Below are 22,664 nucleotides of genomic sequence, written 5' to 3' on the forward strand. Positions count from 1 at the left end.
GCTTTCTTTTAAAGAACCTACAAACTTTTGACTAAATTGCAATTATGAAGTCTTCCATTAAAAGTTCAGTGCCTTTGGATAAAATTCAATCCACGAAATTATATCCTTGAGAAAAATGTCAAAACCAAAGATCTCTTTACAAGAATATAGCATATCCATTTTACCTGATGTCAAACTATTTTTACAATTTGCAATACAGGAAAAGGAAAATTTACATTCTTGGTTTTAGTCCTATAATGCATTTACAATAAATGAGAGACCACCAGATCCGAAGGCTGAATTTGAATAAGCACGAAATGAAGTAGAAATAGCTGCTTGAATTTTCGAAGTAACCTTTGAAACATAAAATGGAAATTGGAGTTAATCTCTGAACGAGTACAAGTTACAGTTCAACAAAGGATAGACTCAAGAATATCAGCTGATGAATATATGGCTATCCCTCTACAAGTTTATAAGGCAAACTAAAAATACAACAGAAGCACTATGAATCTGGTGATTGAGTAGATCCCATTGCTTAATCATATGACATGAATAACGGGTTTACCTTAGTCAATATCGACAACAGTTCAAAAGTTCTATCATACTGCAATCCAACGAATAAACAACTAAACATATCAGCCAACAATGAATGATAAAACAATCACATAGTCAACGCAATGTTATTCGAATTTAACCGAGTTAGTTAATGGGGTGGTGTATGAGCCGCTAATTCCCAGCCATTATATCACCATGAATTTTGCTTGAAATCCCTAATGTGAAACATAAGCTGCAAAATAACAAAGTAGTAGTAAAAAGACTTCTGACAGAAATTTAAAAAAAAATCAACACCACAAGCTACACAAAGTACCTTCACCGTCATAGACATATCAGCCAAAAAAGGTGAATAAAATGTTATATATAGAACCAATGAATGATAAAACAATCACATTAATTAGTCAATGCAATGTTATTCAAATTTAACCAAGTTAGTCAATGGGCCGGTGTCTTACCACTAATTCCCAGCCATTATATCACCATGAATTTTGCTTGAAATCCCTAATGTGAAACATAAGCTGCAAAATAACAAAGTAGTAATAAAAAGACTTCTGAAAGAAATTAAAACAAACAACACAAGCGACACAAAGTACCTTCACCGCCACATAGAATGATGTAAAAATTACACCTAGAGCAGGAAGTGCTGTACAAAAAGTAAGGATGGTGCCAGTCTGTTATTTGTAACCCATGAGCAAATGATGAAACTACATACGGTCTTAACATACCATCTTTCTGAAGCATCTGGGTAATTAACAGTTGTATGCCTGACGATCCTACTACATACCCAGCAAGGTTTGCTACCTGTGAAACCACAAAGTTATTACTATCAAATGAACAGCACAAAAAGGTCTGAAAAATGATTTCATTCCATCTAAGATCAAAATCAAAAGGTCTTTATTTAATTATGCAAATCAAATAAAAATTAAACAATATCATGGCAGTGGCAAGAGGGCTGGTTAGCCAAAGACATGATATGCCGAACTGCATGGTTGGCACAGAGGCATGTCCCCACACCAAATTGCATGTCAGTTTGGCTCATCAGTTGCATAGGGTTGGCACAGGGTTAGGATGGGTTGGCATAGCAGGCACATGGGGACAGGGAGTGTACCAAGATACTAACCTCTATTGGTGCCCATATTCACTAGGACAATGGATATTGACTTATGTCGACCTTGCTGATCAGCACAAAAATACATGTTAACAGTGGGAAGACACTTGGGACATGATCTTGATGGTGAAACAATATGTAGTTGAGTCTAATTTGACCTAAATTTCTAGAGGAACTTGTAAGAGATGGTGGATTATATGGTAAGTACACATCATCTCTTCAATGATCACCAAATGCACTTATTTAAGTCTAATTACTATCAGACTTTAATTTTCAAGGTAAGTAAAATCCTTCTTCTCTATCACTTATTGAATAAAATTCTTTCCCAAATCTCCCCAACAGGCCTTCCACACCTTGAACTTGGTTCTATTTGATAAGTTTGACCTCAAGAAGTGATTCCAAGTTCATAAGTTCCTATGAGTTAAATTAAATATAATAAGGCACATCAAATATAAATTTAAATTAATATTCGTCAACAATGAGGAACATCTTCTACCAAACGGATGTTCAGGCTACTATGCAAAAGGTATTGTCTAACAACATAGTTGCATGAGACCTATTACCACAGTTTCTGGCAACATATCATATCTTGTTTATGGTCTCCAGGAGTTGAAATGTTGAATAACACTAAAACTATTAAGATAAAACAAAAAGATATATCTATGAAATGATGCATCCATTTGAAACATCATTTGTTAGGATTGTTCAACTATTGAGAAAAGTATGCATACCATAAGGCAGCTAATCGTAATAGCGCCAGCAATAGCACGCAGTTCACGATTTATGAAAACCCCAAGAGCAGTCCTTGCCTGAAATTACCAATATCTTTGAATGCATAAATCATGGATTTCAAGATCTTACTGAACTTTTCAAAAATCAGGTTTGTCATTTATACAATAAAGTACATAGATAAGACAACATTTCCCAAAATTATGTCTTGCATGTAACAGCAGCAGCAGCAGCAACAACAAGAAAAAAAGCCACTTTGCATGTACCAACATCAAGAACCCAAATGCAAGACACAGTATGTTAAAGATGTGACCTGCCTTAGAAGTTTTGCTATATAACATTCCTGAAGTTAGTATTGCAGTACTTATTTATCAAACCATGTTAGAGTTTCATGATTTCAACCAATATCTAATCATATAAATTGGCAACCATTATGTGTTTACAAGTATATGATCGTGCAAATTGGCTGCTGCTTCAGGATCAGACATATGAATACAGAACACATTCAACAAGACACTGCATTTTGTAAAGACTCTATTTGATTGAGCTAAGAATTTTATTTAAAGCTTTCATATTTTTCTGCTCCCAAAGTTGCTTATTAATACCAGAAAATATCAACATCCTAACATGGCCTGATTTTCTGAGTAACTCATATCAACGGTACGAGATTCAGGCAGATAAGCTAATCACAAGTTAAGACATTTACATTTGATCAGTCAGATGAACACATCAGAAATGTAGATCGAGTTTATTTATTACACTAAAACAAATTCAGTATATATATATATATATATATATATATATAGAAAAACCTCATTATACGATTTCAGATGTTATAATCATACCTTAAGAATTTCTTTTCCTCTTACCTCTTCTATTGTTCACAAGCTCTATTTTTACTGTAATTGCATAGTTTTCCATCCATTACAAAATTTTATGAGACAGTCAGATTTGATTCATCATGAAATGATAGCAATAACCTGACATCAAGACCATCATGATTTATTTAAATAGCATATATTTGTACGTAAGTGTAAATCTGTTCTAGTTAGCTACTTCTACCTTTCAACTTTCCATGTCATTCAGAATTTCAGATACCATCATACATCCTATCAATCATTCTTAAAAAGTAGTAAAAGCTCATAATTGTGTTGGAATCTAAAAAATTAAACTAACATAAGTTAATAATACTTTGCATTACCTGAAAGATGTTTGATGCTGATTTGATTAATATTTCAGGAACTAAAAATATACATGTTAACCATGCCCATGAAAGAAGTTTCCTGCTTAAGAAAAAAAGTATATCAAATTAACCTTGTCTATTAAAATCATAACTTGCTATTCAAGAACTTCCCCAGAACACTAACTTAATAATAGAAGAAAGTTATGCAAGAACATACCATTCCAAATCATGCCAAATTGCTACAAATGTGAAAATGACCCACACATTAAGTAGCTTTCGCTGAGAACCACCAAGTGGAATATACATGTATCTATAATGATGCAATATCAATAATATCGATGGTAGGTTCCATAAAAACGAACTGAATAGGAGTGCATTGAAAGCCTACCTGACAAGCCATTTGTTAAAAGATGCATGCCAACTTTTCCAGAAATTCTCCAAGTCATGGCAGTTATTGATACACCTAGGCATATTTTCAGGAGACTCAATTCCTCCTATCTGCAATTGGAAATTTTCTCCGCAATAAGCCTAAGAAAGACAGCTCAAAATACAAAGCACTGGAAGCTCCTTCATTGCTGCTGATATTGGTGGTAATTTTGGTAAGATAACCAGAAATATATTTATAGCACTGGAAGCTCCTTTATACTTGACAGCTACAACCATCATCCATAAGGCTGGTTATATGGATATTTCCTCTATTCTATTCTTTAGAGATTCAACTTTACTACCTTTGTACCATAAAGTTGAGATAACCAGAAATCTACGGCAACATAAACACAATGATTTGTCCGTGCCTAGAATTCTAAGAGTGAATAACCTCTTGATAATAGCTATAATGCACAGGTACAGGTACAGGTACATAATTGAAGAGATCTAGCTTACTGCTTTAATCAAAACATAAAGAATTAAAAATCTTATTTATTATACAATTTTTTTCTTGAATAACTCCTAATTGACAAGGTTGCATAACAAATCAAACTTAGATAATTCCAACTCATTTAATATGTTGTCAAGTTGTTTTTGTACTAGAAAGAATGACCAAAAAATGAGTGCAGAATAGATGACAAAGTAGATGAAACAGGAAACAACTAAATTTGGAGCTAGTTGTGCAGTGCAAGATGAGGATGGGATAGAACAAAATGGTTTAAGATGGTCAATGAAACATGGATATTCTTCTCGAGTAGCTCAAAATATATTTATGTATTAGGATACTAATTGAATGATATGGACAACTTAAAAGGCAGTTATCTCGATTTTACAATTTCTAGAATAAAATAAAAGATGAATCAACAAAAGCAACTCTTGGATACTAAGCTTAGAGGGAATCAGGATGTCCACTAACACTGAAAACTCAAAAGAATGTCAAATTAAAAGAGAATTGCATAAGGTACTTATTTATGCCATCACCTTCTTATAGTATTTAGCTAATGAAATCATTTCACGGTTTGAAGAGGTTCCAGCCAAAGATCATCTTCAGCCAAAGCATATTAGTTTCGGAAAAATAAAAAGGATCACCTTGGGCAGAAAGAGAGATTGATTTTGGTCGATATATCAATTTTGCCAAAACCAATCCAAAATACTCCTAGTTTTAGAGGGTTCAGACTACTGGGAATTTCTGTCAAAAAGTGTTTGAGCATTTGACCAAAGATGACTTTCCAAGAAGACTCACTAGGGAGGTAGCAACTATTTTCCTTCAGCCAGAAATATATTTCTGGATAGTTGATGATTCTTTCTAGGTTTACCTTATTGAGCACTTTTCTTTCTGAACATATGTTCTTGAAAGAAAACAAAAAAGGAATGCCCGAAAGAACATCTCACCTCTCTCAACCAACCCCTTCTCTCTCCTAGCTCTTTTCCCCACACCAAACCAAATTTTCCTCCCACCTCCCTTTGCAAAGTCTGAAATTGATCTATGCACCAAGTCTATTACTAACTGTCCTTCCATTTCTGCTTCTGTTTTATTATTGAACTTATCAGTACTGTCAAAAAGAATAATAAACCACAATACCTGTACTATTATCTAGAACTAACAAAATATTTCTGGTCCCTTATTGATTCCCTGAACAATTGAGTCCATGTCAAGATGGACATAGATCCAGCCTGCAAAGGCAGATACAAGTCACTGCTACTTAAGTTGTTGACTGATATGTTCATCTCCTTTCCTGTAGGACTTCAGAAGTAAAATAAATTGCAAAATGTTGACAGCCAAATTTATAGCAATGAAAGCAGGAAACCTGAATGTGACAGTATTACTGTGTAGAAAACTAAGACACGATACAAGTATCTAAAACCATAATTCAATTCTTAGTATTAATTACAGGAATCAATAGCCTTTTGTCAAAAAAAGAAAACAAGAAAAAAAAAAAGATCAACAGGAGTCAATATTATTTCGTGGCAAGTTGGAGTGGCATCAGCTTAAGACAATTGCAGGGCAGAAGTTCAAATTGGTAGAAAACATGTTCAATGAAAGTCCATGTAGAGGTAAGAATGATTAATTCAAATGGAAAGTGACATTCAGATGAACATGGGTCCTTAGAAACAGCAAGAGGTGAGCCTTTTATTTAGACACCGACAAAATAAGTGAAGAAAAAGGACTCAAGGACTCGAGCTATAATGTTTTTATTTTGTCAAAAGAAAAGCCCTTAATCTAACTTTTATCCACATGAATTTCTTTCTTAACCCAGAAAACATTAACCTTCATATTGTAAATCACTAAATTATATAGTACTATCTAGGCATCCTAACCGAGAAACCAATCATAATATAGCATCTCCCTGGAAGAAAATGTGTGCTATAGCACATTAAAACAAGCTTAAGAATATGATAAGAGAATGACAATGAAAAAAAGGTCTTCCATTCCATTACCAGTGACAAAAACCGAAAGTAGCGCCAAATCAGGAAGAACTTCAACCACATAAAATTTAGAACCTGTCGCAAGACATGTACAAAAGTTAATATTTCTTATAAAAATATAAAATTTAAAGAAACCACAAACAAGCTAATCCAGTCTAAACAATTGAATGATTCATACAGAATGACAACATCCACTTGCAATAATTGAAGATGAATAACTCACGAACAAGAAAGATGATATAGAAAAAGCACAAAACCTGTCCATATTTGAGGTGATAGTAAAGAAGAAAAAAAGAAGAAATCCTTTATCTAATAGCATAAAATACAATAGAACATGGTTAACATCCTATTGTTGTATGTAAAAGATGAACAACTTTAACAAAGAAGCATTCTGATAATTACATGTAGACAGCAAGACAGGTATCTTTATTCTAACTACTACATTAAACCAATTACTGAATGAAAGAAAGAAAAAACAAATTATAGAATGCAACTTTTGCATTAATCTATATAAGTTCTTTATGCACATAATTAGTCATGCTTATGCAATAAATGATACAACTTAACACCAATAGATATTGAGATAAATTAGATATATGGCATTTATGCTAAGCAAATATATAGTGAAATAATATATTTTTCCAAAGTATCACAATCTTAAGATTTTTGGATAAGAAAACTGTTTCTTCATAGCCTAAAAAAAGTCAATGAATGGAGAATCCTGTTAAATACAAACAGGAAGCCAATAGAATGGGAACAAACAGAGGGAGCTAGATAATCCAGCCAACTAAGCTTCTTTCTCAAGAAAATTATACCCAATTTAACATGCAGTCCATTTTGTGAGCATTCCATGAATAGGATAGAAAAAACATGTTCAGGATCTTTTCTTATTTGTAGATATTTCAAGATTACAGTGGCTTCATCTCCAATATAGATATAGTAACTTTGACTTTTACACCGAAAAAGAAGATAAGTCTTCAATGTTATCAACAGTAGGCTAGTTCATATATACATACATTTGAAAACCTAAAAATCATCATATATTTATCTTACCCCGTAAACAATAATGAATATCTCAAACGGTGCCATATGCCGCCACAATCCACTGCATAATACCAAAAAGAAAAAAAGAGTAGTGTATTCATGATCAACATGTAAAGCTCATATCATTAACTTGCTCAACCTAAAAGCAGCTCACCTGATTGCAAAGGCATTGTAGTAGAAAAAGTGAGTCATGGCTTCCATGAGGAAGAAACTTAGAACCCATCTAAGCCCATATGATAGTATTTGTCCAGCAGAATAATTCTTTTGGGGTGCATCTAGCTGCAATATTGCTATAGTGAGGTTGTTGTGAATTGAACTTAAAAAATATGTTGGCTATACATTAACTAGCACAGATAGGGGTGAAAATGGATGTTACAATCATAAAATCATATCCATTTCCACTTTTCTCCTCCAGATATGGATAGTAAAAGGATAGAAAAACAGTGAACATATTCACATAATATGGAGAGGAATACAGATTGGATATTGAATATATCCGTAGTTGATTTGGAAAGACATAAAATTGCCTGAATCTATAAATATAAGCAAAAAAGTCAAAAGAGTTTTTAGAAGTTCACATAAAAATACAAAAAAAAATCTTTGCTATTCATTTTTTTTTTTTTGGCTCTTTTAACAATATTTTGAATGATTAAACTCAACTTTAGTCCTAATGATGGATGGCCACGCCATGGCACGGCCGGCAAGTGCCGTGAGCTGCAAGAGAGGGAGAGAAAAAGATGAGGGAGACTACTCATCTTCACCTTTCGCCACTCGCCGTTGACGCTCATCATCGATCTCGTCGTCGCCGATCTCACCGTCGTTCAAGTTGGAGGTGTCGCTCGCGTCAAAGCCCTAGCTCAAGGAGGAAGAAGGGCAGATGGGTTGATCGGTTTGTCGGGTTTGGTTAAAAACTTAAGTTGCAAATAGGTGCCATGCGGCACCCCTTGTGCCACGTGCTGATACACCACCGGCATGAGGTGTGCCGGTCAACACGGCCATCATTCTCGTAATATTGATGGAACATGGCCAATTACCATTTTGACCTCATTACAAGGGTTGGCTAGGAGACCTTTAGAAGAGATTATTAACCTCATAAGCTAATGGATTTCTTCTCACCAAAGACAAAAATCATCATTGGAGCCTTACCTTCTTTTTTGTCCAATCCTTAGTTAACCCTTCTTCCGTCCTGATTTATGTCTCTTTGTGTGATAACTTCTCATATTTCCTTCCAAAAGAGGGAAAGCGTACTTATTCGACGAATTGGAATACCGATTTCATCTCTCCTTCCCTCGTTCACTCTCTCCCTCTACCCCCTCGCACACCCCTCCTTAGCCTTTCTCCACCTGAAGCAGCTTTGTCTACCTCTCCTTGTTTGTCAATATGGCAGCTGTGCCTTTCCACATGTTGTACAGCCGGGCAAGTCCTATGCCCATCTATCTCCACAGAATGTGCCAGCAATACTAAAATCCTTTGATGAAAACATCACATGAAAACTTTTTAAACAATGGATTCACACAATAGTGAGCTCCAGGCAATTTTCTAAGAATGGTTCGTGGACAAAAGACAAAGGTAATGAGAATCTGTACAAATTTGATTAGAACTATGTCGGTAGTGGCATTGAAAGACAAGTTAAAGAGCACCATAATGCACAAGGCTCCCATTTTTGCTGTCTGAGGAGGCCAATATGTACATAGCCTTACACTCCTTAATGGAATTATAAGTTCATTGACAAAAGTATATATGTTTAAAATAACAACTGCCACCACCAAGGCCTATATTGCATGAAGATTATAAAGTCATGTGGTTGGCCGATAGAAAAAATAATCAAGATATGCACTAATCAAGAAATGCTGCTTTAATTTCTAATTAAAATGAAAAATTGCACTGTCCAGGAAATAAGAAAATGTGTCTGACCTGTTTAGCAAATGCATTGAAGCTTATAATTGGCCCAGCAATATAAAGTGGCGCATATATCAAATAGCATAAATACATATTAAACGAGTAGTTGTCGACGTGACTTTCCTGCCAAATGTAAAAAAAATAATGATACTAATGCTACAAAATTATACAAGACAAAGAAGGTAAGCAAGAAATGCAAGATGTGAAAAGGCCAACCTTTTTTATAACAAGCAGATGCAATATTTGAAGATTCTGAAGTTCTACCACAATGTAACAAGTGATAAATAATAGGCAAGGATTGTAGTGCCGACACAATATCAAGTTATCAACACACCCCAGTGCACTACTAGCGCGCATCTAAATAGGTTTTTTTAGGATATTTATACATATTTTAAATTTTAATATATATGTATTAAAATCAACATTAGAATATTTTATCCCTAGTTAATATTGCAAAAAACTAATATATTAGAATAGTCAAGTAGAAATATGATTCAACAAGTAATGTCAAATAGCATCAAATAAGAAAAGCATTTATTTTGATGGGATTTGGAATTCTCAACCTTGGATCAACCTCCTCTCCTATATCACTCTTTCTCCTCCTTTTCTTCCTTCTGGTTTGGGAAATAAGCCTACCAAAAAAGAGACCTCAAATAGGGGTCTCTTTCAGTAAGTTAAATAGGTATCAGACGATAAAAAAGGCATTTTGCTCGATACCCTACCCGTACCGAGTGATACAGGCAATGGCACACGTCAGCATGTGAGAGTGCCATCGGCACGCCCATTGCTAGGTGCCGGCATGGCAATCCTTGTCAATAGGTATTGCAGAAGTGTCATCTTTTATAAATTTTAAAGAGCAACATGAAGCTTTAAAAGACAATCAAGTTACAGGTTCAATAATGCAATTATAAGTTGCAAAACAAAGATGCATGGAAATAAAGGTCAAGGTGAAGTACATTCTTGTCATGGAATGCAAGGTAAGCTAAGTTACAAGTGAAAATGAACAAATATAGAACAAAGAACGATTAACTTTCTAAAAAGCTCATTGAATACAATATTCCAAAGAGATAACAGAAGCTAAATTGTTATTACAAATAAAAAAAGAGCCTTGTGTTGCTTATCTTTGGGTCACTACATGTGGTATGGACATTTCCATAGTCACCTTATCTAATGTAATCCTCTATAAGTACAAGGTCTGTCAAAGTAGGGTAGTCTCTGTTGTAACTGGGCATCAGTTAAGCCCATTTAGCCAAATAGGACTGTTGCTAGCAGCATATGTCCATGTTAGTTGACTGTCCACAAGTTGAGGGCGTTATGAACAATTCTTGACAAGTGGCCAGGAAAATGTTGTATATGTAGATGACAGGGAAATCCTAGCAGAACCCTAGTCGGGTTGGCATACTATCTTTTTCCTGATGTTAGTCACTTGATTCCTCTCTTATTCATCTCTGAATTTTCTTTTCTGACACTCTTCCACTTCACCTCTGCAAAACTTTACATCAACTGATTCTCAAATCTTCCACATGGTATAGAAGCAGGTCTGAAAAGATAAAGTTTCTCTTACGTAAACTTCGACTCCTACAATTTCTTCGCGGAGGAAAGGGTTGATTAAATTACAAACATAATCAGTCTAATAGTCTCCAATTTTGCAAAGACTGATAATCTGAGAATCTTCTGATTCCTATTATTGTCTAGATTTCAGAGATGGGAAAAAAAAATGCAACAAGCTGCCAGAAATAAGGGGACTAAATTAGTTAAATGAACCAGTGGATATTTCTTTTGGACCAAGTTCAGTACTTACTGTATGGAAGTGGATATTTGCGTAAAGATGAAATTATATGATCTACTTTTTTCCTTCACTCCTTTACATTTAATTATGAGAATTTATTAGCTTAGGCAACTCAAAAGTACCATGATGCACAATGAATAAACTGTAGAAGGGCTATTCAATTGATACAATAAAAATACCTGTAAAGAAAGGTAACAGGTCTGGCCAGAAGAGCAAATATGACAACGCTGCATATGTTTCTGCATCCATAAAGTACAGCTACTTAGTGCACGTCAGGCATTTGTGAACAAACATGAAATAGGGGTAATGAGACATGTATTCAGAAATTATCTACAAAAATAGTGATATATGAAATTAGTAATATCATTGCACAGGAGAAATTAGATAATAATTCATCTTGATGGTTTCCATATGAAAATAGGTTCCAGCATTACAATCAAATCACAGACAGCACCAGCGTGTCCCAATAACTAGGGCTCAAGTTAACTAAAAGTAAAGAATGCTCCCAGGAAGAAAATAGATAGATTTCACAACCTGCTGCCTAACCAAGACTTGAAGCTTCTAGTATATAGGCAAAGTAAAACATAGGAAGATGACAGGATTGTGATGAAACTCAGAATAGACTTGTCCACCTTACTTCTACAGCCAGAGCAAAGATGTAGAAGAAGAACTTAGACATGTACAGGAAAATAGTGTATCAGAGCAAATTTTCTTTCATTGAAAAGAAACAAAAGAAATATGCACAAGTAATGCGAAGGATAACTTCAAAGATTTTGTATAATATCTAGTGAAAAAATTCCAAGTTCCTAACAATGATTTATGCTGAAAACAGAATACTTCAGCATGTCTAACAATCCCGTCCTCAGTCTTCATCCACAGTAGAGATATCCAAGGTCACACAGAATTGCAGATACCCCAAGGCAAAGAAATGTGCATGACTAAATATGAGGATTACCTTCAAAGATTTTGGATATTATCTAATGTATTCAAATTCCACTTAAAGGAAAAAAAATCCAAGTTCCTAACTATAATTTGCACTGGGAACTGATATTAGTATATTACAGTATCTCTGACTATTTCATCTTCAATCTTCAGCCATATTAATGTTTTTCATGGTCATGCGGTTACAAATGCAAAAGGAATTTAACGTAGAAAGAATTTAGAGTTCATGAGTGAGAAATAAACAAAAAAATGAGGTGAAAACAAGTGAATACTTGTATGTGAAGACTTGTATTTCTGTGTAAGAACATATGTGGAAAACAAGAAAGATACATCAATATATAAACTCATAAGTAACCCAATGCATGTCAGTCTAATAACCCTTTCTTCAAATTGACTACTTTATTTTGTTATTGTTATCAAAGTTCAATTTAGCAAAGAATGATAAGCATCATACCTCCTTATCAAAGTGACGAACTTCAAATGACCAATGATAATCACATCCAAAGCTGATCATACGTAAAACAACTGTCAGAGAATGAAACACACAATAAGGGAGAAATTACTTAACTTCCAGGAAAAAAAAAAAAGAGGAAGCAACAAAAAAAAGAAAAAAAAGGAACAAGTTATTGCGATTGCTACCTAATTATTTACTGAGAAATATCCAAAAACAAATGGAAGTCTAGAAGAATCTCCTATAAAAAAAGGGCTTTCCAGTAACTAGACACAACAATTCTTAACCTGTTCCAAGGGAAAATCCCTTGGTACAGAGAAAATGTTTTCCCTAATTACAGTAACTAGACCAAATAATCCTATCGGAAATCAAGTTCTGCGACTAGTTCCCAAACACCCTTTACGTTCTCTCCTTTTTTCTCTCTTTCTAAGTGTCTCCTGTTTCTAAGTCCCTTCCCTCCACTCCCCAACACCATTTTTATGCATTTACTGCAGTGGATGTGATTGTCAGCCTCCTTTTAGAAATTATTTTCTTTAAGTGTGCTAGAAGAATGAGCATGAAAGCATCATTGAAATTTGAGGTGCAAGCAAACAATTACATACCTAGGTTGAAGCATATATGCCATCTAAAAGTACCCCTGTGATTGTCCAAAAAAGCGAAGTGTTTCCTGTTTTCCACTACCAAATATTCAGTGTTACAAGAATTAAAAATGCACTGAGAAAAGTATTACGTGGCATGGACAAGATTATCATATAACTAACCCAAATGAAGAAAAAGAATAGCCTTCATATACACGATTCACTATGAGAGTAGCTAGATTGAAAATCCAAAGAATGGCAATGCAGTACTTGGATCGTGCAAAAATCTGCAAAAGAGAAGATTATTTACTTGAAAGAAACATTACAGACACCAATAAAAGCAAACTGTATAGATAGAAATTTTGGACTGGAAAAGCTAAAAACTAGAATAGAGAGAATAAGAATGAGAGATGCATGAACTTATTTTTCACATAATCTGATTGGACAGGCTTGGTAGGACTAGGTTAGCCTTGACCTAGGTGGTATTCTTAAGATATAAAGTGATAAACTAAATTTAGGATAATGAAATGCTTCAAAAAGTCAGGTGTAGGCCAATATCAAGCAACTGAAGATAGCTCCATCTTAAATCAACCTTGGTTCACTAATCTATTAACCAAAATATGCTGCACCGATTCATTGTACAAAGAAACTTTCGTATGTTGATCAAATATAGTTAACGCTTTCAAGAGAAACAATATGTCACGTCAGAATAAGATCAGCAAAGGAACCAGCAGAAGTAAGAATGAATGGGGAATTTCTAGATAATCCCCTATACCATTGTTGATAAGGCATCGGAAGGGGATGGTGCTAATACCGATCAATATGCCCACATGGTTAATTCATATTCCAACCAACGATTGCCGTGCCACAAGTACGGATCATGCCGACCACCGGCTGGCACGGTATGGCACGGCACGTATAGCGGCACTTGCTGACCATACCGTAAGAGAATGAGAGAAAAAAATAAAGGATACTCACCTTAGCCTTTGTCATTACCATTGATGTCACCAATCGCCGCTCGCCTTCGCCGTCGCCCGAGCTCGCGTCGAGTGCCCTAGCTCTAGGGAGGAGGAAGAGATGATTCATATCCAGATCCGCAACTTAAGTTTTTAACTGATAACCTTATCTCTCTCTCTCTTCCTCCTCCCTCCAACTAGGGCACTCGACGCGAGCTCGGATGACGGCGATAGCGACAGCAATCGGCAATGGGTAGCTCGACGACAAGATCGATGGCGAGAAGCAAAACTATTAGGAGGGGTGTCATGCGGCACCCCTCATGCCACGTGCTGGTACGCCGCCGGCACGGCCATCCATGGTTCCAACTTTCAACCATATCTTCTTTTTTTGTCTACATCTAGCATTATCACCTAGATTTTCACATATTGTTATGTTCACTATCCTATCTCTCAACGATGGTCGTGCCATGCTAATATCGGCACGAGGCATGCTGATCAGCACATCCCCACGTGCCACTGCCACGCATTTAACATATTTTTAATTAAAATTTTAGAATATTTAGAGATATTTTTTAATTTTCAACATGCCAATCTTAAATTTTTGATTTAAATATATGTACTAAAACCTACATTATAGTGTTTTATCTTTAGATTATCTTTGTAAATAATTTATTTTATTAAAGATAAAGTAATAGTCAAATACAAATATTATTGAACACATAATATGATTGAATACATTAATTAAAACTAATATCAATGATTAAACACTCTATAATATAATTGAACACATAATAATATTCAACACATAATATTAAAGTTGATTGATGATAATTGATAAAAATAAAAAAAATGTTTAAAAAAATGGGCTTCACATATCATATTATGTTTGTTAAGAAAATGATTAAAGTTGATTTGATAATAATTCACAAAAATAGAAAAAAATTTAAAACAAAAGATTGCTCCACATTGGTATGACTCGACATAAAAGTGTACCACTGGCACACCCCATCCTAAGTGTTGTGCCACAACAGCACAGCCATCCTTGCTATCTCTTACAACCATCCTTAGGGCACTCTGACAATAATATCTTCTTCCTATGAGGTCATGCATTACAAAATTGAACATGTTAATCTCATTCCTTCTTTTCCTATCACAAGGCATCGTACTTTTGAATTTGTTTAATGGCTTTAGATGATGACATGTTGTTACCATAATCCTCATGGGTAGGCCACTTCCAGATTAGATAGGACTTCTGTATCAACTTTTACACTTGTGTATCTTTCTGTCTATAAACATTTAGCTCCATCTCAAGCCATCCTACTTTGACACTATCTAATAGTAGCATCTCCTTTTGGGGAAGTTCAGTAAATCAGGGAACCAGCAAGCCATAACCTTTTCCAAGAGCTTACTTTTTGTTTCTAGTGAACCTGTTAAAAATTTGCTTAGATGCAACTGATATTGTTGCCCCGAATTTAGCTTTCCTCACCACTTTATGCTTAGACTGCTATACTAGATAGGAAGAAACTGCATAATATTGTCTCATCATGGTTTCCAGAGTTTCGTAGTTATAAAAAAGTTCAATAATAAAATTACTCAACCTTAAGTCCTTATTCCCACATTATCCAACCTTAAGCCTTATTCCCCTATTTGAAGGGTAACTAGATAAGACCTTAATATCTCAAACAGCAAAGCAAATCAATACACTGGTAAACACCATTGCTCTGAATTCTTGCAACAATAAGAAGCATATAAAAGCATCATTAATAATGTTCTTTCACATTAAGTAAAAAGCAACCCTTACGCGTTGATAATGACTAACAATTAAAGATTCTGATTGAAAGGAAATAAATATTAACGTAGTGTTAATAAAGCACAAACCTTCACTATAGAAAAATTCATTACAGCAATCATAAGAATAAATCCAATACTGCAATAGCAATCAATTAGTTAGATAAGAATCCACAATTTTAACAAATATAATAAAAGATATGATTATGATCAACTGCATACCAAGCTCCATGTAGATATGATAAATAAATCAAAGATATCAAACCCCATAAGACTGACATCCCTTTTCCTTTCAGGCCATAACAGTAGCGAATGACATTTGCTATGATTATAAAGGCCCCCATAACAGCAGTAAGAACAGGCAGGTTTCCTCGAAAGTTTCTCCATTGTGAGTCAGAGAGGTCCTGCACAATATATGAAGATTTAAAATAAATAATTTTAAACTTTTAACTGAAAATGAGAAGCATGTTTCTTTAGACATCAATAGAAAATTTTCTTAAATATTACAATAAAGGACAAAAAAATGTTTCACACTACTGTGTAACAAACATAAGATGACAAAAAAAAAAAAAATGCATAACATGAAAAACAGAGGCCAACTAGATAGTTTTTCGGACACACCTCAGTAATAACCAGAATGATGAAATTGCCTAAAGTTCATTGGTCTATTCATGAAGAAGCAAGTATCTTTTCTTCTTCAAAAAAGCTCCTTGAACTAAAGATCTAACTCATTATGTAGAACACAAAGAAGCTAACTCTGAACTCCATGCAACATTTATAGAAGGATTTGATGAATCTTGGCCTTTAATACTAAGTTTTGGGAAACCAGCCGATGAAATTCCTCCAGAGCCACCTGAAATTCCTTTGCCATAGGCTTTTATGATAGCTTGTCAGCCTGAAGTTAACCCTCCCACCTACTAGCGTTGTTCTGCAGCAGTCTAGAGGCTATTTGGAGGCCGCGGAGTGATGTAGAAAGCTTTTAAGGAGGCCGATGGGTGGAGTTGGTGATATTGTCGGTCGTGGCAATAAGATTTGAACTGGTAAAGGGTTTGAGGAGTTTGGTCCATGGAAGAAGATGATCCACTAAATGGATGAAGTTTTCTTCCTTATGTTTGATCCACATATAGTGGATCTTTCTTTTAAATTAGATCCAATAAGAGGATTTAACTTATGTGGATCTTTCATTTTAGATCCAATAAGAGGATCCAACTTAAATCCCAAGATAAAGAGGAGGCTTTTCTCTTCCAATGGGAGAAAGAAAAGATGTATCTAACTCCCTCTCCCTCTCTCTCCCCGTCCCTCTATATCTCTTTCTGCACTCTTTCATTTTTTTCCCTTTTTTTTTTTTTGAGTCGACATGGTGCATTGGCATGACAAGTACCACAATATGCACTGTGCCAACGACAAGGAAATCCTTAACTCTTTTCATCCAAATTGAATTAAACATGTATGCAATTTATAGCTTCAAGATACTTTTGTACCTTCATGCCAACTTATACTCCTAGTTATACACAAAAAGCACTTGTTATACCAATATTTATGGATAAATGACTTCAACTTAGCAATTGGAAACTATTTTTGGGGCATCCCCATTTGCCACGGCACACTAAGGCATGCACTTCGCATGGCATGTGCCCAACCGAGCCAATGCTGACATGCCTCATGCAACTGGCAAGACAATCTTTGTCTATTATATAAACTCTAAAAAAGCCATCATAGTGCAATAAGAAGATTTTATTTATTAGTTAATTATTTCAGATCAACTAAACACATCTTAGAATGATAGAGATTAGCATAATTCTAATATGATTAACTCTTATGCTAACAAGATAACCTCAATTCCTAGACTTTCTATGTTATACATACATGCACAAAAGAAAAGGAAGAGAATTTGAAGAAAATCTGTAGTTAAAATATCTAGGTTTATCATTGGTATAATAGATAGCAGTGTCGATCCTCGGTTGGCATAGCATGCCCACTTGTTTAAGAGATAGGCGAGTTCTAGTCTAAGTGAAATAGGATTTGGTACAAACTTTAGAACACAACTCAATTCATGTGAGATTGGAGAGTTTTAGACTAAATGAAACAAAGTTTGATACAAACCTTAGAACCCAACCCAACCTAAAAGCTTACGCTATTAGGTGAAAGCTCAAGTATCCATATAACCCTTTCACTTTAACCTGTGGAACTAAGTTCTCACATATAATACTCAACAATCTCCCCCTTCATATGTGAGCGCAATATCAATTCGACACAATCCAAGTCTAATCGGATCGAATCATGAGGATATTAGGCTCACTGAATCGAGTCAATTTATCTTTTATTTGATTTATATTTATCTCTTATGTAAGCCCTTAAAGCAAGTCCAGTTAAGTCATATAAGCCACTAGGGCAAATTCAATTAAATCATATAAGCCTCTAAAACAAGTTTTAGACTTTTAGTTAGAGTCATATAAGCCTTTAGGGCTGAATTCGAGTAGGACTCATTATACCCAACCTCTATATATAGAGGGGCTAGACTTCTTAGTTTAGGAATCCAAGCATTTAAGCATTGAGAATTAATTGAGTTTAGTTATTTTCTTACCGTTTTATCATAATCGTTAGATCATCTTTACCTTTGTAGAAGTAGATCATAACCGTAGAACCTCTAAAACTTTCAAACCTTGGCCACTACCTTCCTTCAGCAATCACCCTACTATAAGGCTGTTCACCACAACCCTTGGCCATCCACCACCCTCTGATGACCGCTGTAATATCGAATATTAACCGTTCTGACATTGCTCCACTATTTTAATTATATATTTTCATCCAAACATACGATTGACGTGAAAGCAGAGCCATTAGAATCTTAATCTCATAAAGCTACACCAACTAAATTTTCATAATATTCTTACGTCTGAATCGATCCAGATCTGATCCGTAACACAATTGTTCTGCCTCGAATCCAATCTACTATTCTTATGCCAACCTTTTGCCCAGTTTCTTTTCCGATCATCCACCGATGTCAAGAGTCTAGCTCTTCAATACCATCAACTATTATTCATGAGTCACTGCTAATCTACTCATTCAAGCTCATGCATTAATTTCACACAACCTTGTCATAAATCGGGACCCTTACTCCATCGAGTGTAACCGAGCTTGCACATCAATTTCATGTGCCCAAGCCCAATCCAGCTCTTAAACTCCACCAGTAGCACCATGTCGCGACTACCGCGTTACCATGACTCATTCAGAAGAGCTTGTATGTCCATTAAAACCATCAAATTAGTCGCACCAAATCGCTTCAGAGAGCAATCCAAAATTGTCGAACAATCAGCTCTGAAGCATGAAGCTACATGCAAGATTGCATAAGCAGTTTTTGACGGATGTAATGAACATTGTTGTGTACCTGAACCTGACCGATAGAGGACCTTCAGTACCATTAGATGGAGCACTATTAGGGGAGGTACGGACTAGCAAGGGGATACAACTATCACACCTTAGAATTTTCGGCTACATATCGTGTGTTAATATTAATTCTAATAATATGAACAAGTTGGATGCCAAGTCTATGAAGTGCATTTTCGTTAGGAATGGACAAAATGATTTTGGATATTGCTTTTAGGATAGAAGAAAATAGAGAAGTCATTGGAAACAAAGATGTGATATTCAATGGAAATGTGATGTATAAAGACAGATCTGAATAGGATATCAAAGAATATGTAGAGTTTGAGAAGATAAATCAAGAGAATAGGCAAAACCAGAACTTGAAACCTCTATTGCTCTTAAGAGATCCACCTGAACTATCAACCTCCTAGTCACTATTTTCCTTCTCTATATTATTTATTGCTAACAGATAGTGGTGACTAGAATGTTTTAAATAAGCTTTGTAAGTTGATAGTAGCATTTATTGGCAGAGAGCTATAAATAAAAAGATGGACTCATTGATATTGAATCAAACATGGGATTTGGTACGTCTACCTACAGGAAAGAAAGCTCTTCACAGAGTTTACAAGCTAAAAGAAGAACATAATGGCACCAAGAGGTATTAATTGTTAAATTAACCATAATTCAATCTATTTTGAGTTTGGTGGCTTCAAAGATTTTACATCTTAAGCAACTAGATATAAAAATAGCATTCCTTCACGGTGACATAGAGGAGAATATCTCCATGCATCAACCAAGGGTTTTATAGCTGAAGATAAATAAAATCTAGTGCGTAGGCTTAAAAATAGTCTGTACGATCTAAAGCAAGCTCTTAGGCAATAATATCTCAAGTTTGATAGCTTTATGTCACGCATGGCTACAACAAATGCACCGCAAACCATTGCTGCTATATAAAAAGGTTTAACTTTTACATTATATTACTCTTATATGTCGATGATATTTTGATTACAAGATCAAATACAGAGGAGATACAAAACCTTAAAAAAAAGTTGTCAAAATTTGCATGAAAGACTTGGGTCCAACTAAACAAATCCTTGGCATGAGAATCTGCAAAGACAGAGCTAAGTGAGAGTTGAAGCCATCATAAATATCATATATTGAAAAAATCCTAGAGAGGTTCAACATGAAAAAGTCAAAGCCTGTTAGCACCCCTTGAGCAGGACATTTCAAGCTTAGTAAGAACCAGTGTGCAAAAACTCTAGACGATAGGGTTGACATGGAGAAAGTGTCGTGCGTATCAGTGGTAGGTAGTCCATGTATGCCATGGTGTGCATGTGGCAAGATATTGCGCATGCAATGGATTTTGTCAACACATAGGAAGTAGTCAAGTGGATTTTCAGACAACGATGATCGTGCCGACCGGCACGCCCTATGTCGGCAGCGTATCATCACATGAGACGAGGAGTGCCACACGGCACCTCTCCTGCCGTCGATCTCGTCGTCACCGCTCTTCGCCGTCACCATACTTCGCTGATCTCGCCGTCGTCCAAGTTGGAGGTGTCACTCGCGTCAAAGCCCTAGCTTGAGGAGAAAGAAGGGCAGATGGGTCGAGTCGTCGGGTTTGGTTAAAAACTTAAGTTGCGGATCCGGATTGCAAACTTCACATCCTGATAGCTGCATGTCATATTGCATTCCTACATTCGAACTAACCCACGGCTATTCAGATGGAAGTGCAATGTTTGCAAGCGTTCAACCTACAATATGCATCTCGAAAACAGTGCTTGAAGTACATTTGAAAGGCGTTCAAGCGGGGTCATCTCCTGGACCAGCATGCAAAGGCGTTTGAGCATGCCTTAGAGCCGTTCAAATGCATATCCAACTTCTTATATCCTAAGTCAAAAGTATAAATAGTCAATCTTGGGTTTAGAGTTATTAACCTAAGAGGGTCTGAGAGAAAGCATGCACTGTAGTTGCATCATCTCACTAGTCGTATTGAAGATTTGCATTGCCTATGGATAACATCACCGAACCACATAAATCTCAACTCCCACTCTCTCTCTTTTCTCTGTGGTTTATTTTGTTTGGTGTTCTTGTTTCTTTTGATTGATACATTAGCTATTTCTCTACTCTGCCACACCTTGCCTGTGAATTTTCCCAATTTGGTACTGTTATTATCTGTTTGATATCCCATTGGACTTGTTGGGATCACTTCCATCTTGTTCCAACACAATTGACTCAACATACTAACATGGCAATCATATTATCGTGTTGACCAGACACGGATACACCCCACACCAGTAAAACAACAATGAAGCTCAGGACAATAGAAGAAGAAACAAAGTTAAAAACATTCTAAAACATACTAGAGGATGATAGGCTTGATATTAAATTGAAGTGCCTCAATCATCCAGGAAAACCAAGAATCCTCGAGTCATTTAACAGATCTCCAAAATGCAGTCTTATCAAAGTGATTCTTGAAGGATAGCATAGATAATCCTCTCTAAGGAAAGATCTTCTTTTTTCTAATTTAACAAAGAGTAAGGGCATGGCATTGTCTCAGAAAATTAAACATGTAAATTAACCCATCAATTAATGTCAGACAAATAGTCACCACCAAAATAGTCTTAAAAAATAAAGGAAAATTAGAACAATCAAAACCATAAAGAACATACATTTAATTGATTCGCTAACCAGCCAGTGCGTAGCCCACGAAGCCTCTCAACATAACCTGCAGTACAATGAAGCAGTAAACAAATTAAAGCTAAACATGAATAAAATCCCAAACAAATAAGGCAACAAATTAAAAGGCAAGTACATCAATTACCATGAGAAAGACGAAGAGAACGTTGGATGAAGATGAGATAGAAAACAAAGGCGTACGAGGTAAGGAATATGAGCTCCGATTGCTTCCACAACTTGCTATTCATCTCTCTGTAATCTCGACTTGCAAACAGAAAAGGCAAAGAAAAGGTTAAAATTCGGATCTTGCAGCCAACCACCAGCCAGATTCTGTCGGGGAAACAAAAGGCCCCATAATTCTCCTGCCTTAAATTTCACATTACAAACTTCCATTTCAAATTAAGCTGGAAAAGCGCCCGTCCCATCTAAGAACTGAAAACCCTGTTGATCTTATATTCTCAAGATCAAAGGCATGTCAAAAATCAACCCAACAACAAAGATGAGAGGAGGAATAGAGAAATTACATCGCGATATCTTCTCTGCTTCCAAGCTTAAGAGGTGGTGGTGACGGTCGGGGAGAGGACGACCGGACGACGGAGTGGAAGGCAGGGAGTGGGGAAGACGACGGGATTGTACCTAAAGTAAGGTGCTGGATGGGATAGGAAAAGTTACATTGCAAACCCCGAATTTTACGAATTCACATTCACATCCTTTTTTTCAATATTTACATTTCAAGACCCATATTTTATACTTTGTATATAAAAT

At 35.6% G+C, this 22,664-nt stretch overlaps 1 protein-coding gene across 1 annotated transcript; it reads right to left on the reverse strand.

Moving 5' to 3' along the window:
• Positions 1–963: 963 nt before the first annotated feature.
• On the reverse strand, positions 964–22,529 carry LOC140759410 (membrane-bound O-acyltransferase gup1). The gene is made up of 20 exons (XM_073095966.1): positions 22,424–22,529; positions 22,045–22,163; positions 21,893–21,948; positions 16,077–16,258; positions 15,945–15,993; positions 13,294–13,397; positions 13,135–13,199; positions 12,536–12,606; positions 11,319–11,378; positions 9,366–9,473; positions 7,606–7,730; positions 7,461–7,512; positions 6,420–6,482; positions 3,943–4,052; positions 3,772–3,864; positions 3,573–3,654; positions 2,374–2,451; positions 1,260–1,335; positions 1,128–1,177; positions 964–1,052 (listed from the first exon to the last, which is right to left on the reverse strand). Exons 2-20 carry the CDS (start codon positions 22,145–22,147, stop codon positions 1,011–1,013), a joined length of 1,569 nt encoding a protein of 522 aa, XP_072952067.1. The 5' UTR covers positions 22,148–22,163; positions 22,424–22,529; the 3' UTR covers positions 964–1,010.
• Positions 22,530–22,664: the final 135 nt, after the last annotated feature.

The sequence above is a fragment of the Typha angustifolia genome, chromosome 4 (genome assembly GCF_048772165.1).
Source record: "Typha angustifolia cultivar Huaian chromosome 4, ASM4877216v1, whole genome shotgun sequence".
Taxonomy (NCBI): Eukaryota; Viridiplantae; Streptophyta; class Magnoliopsida; order Poales; family Typhaceae; genus Typha; species Typha angustifolia.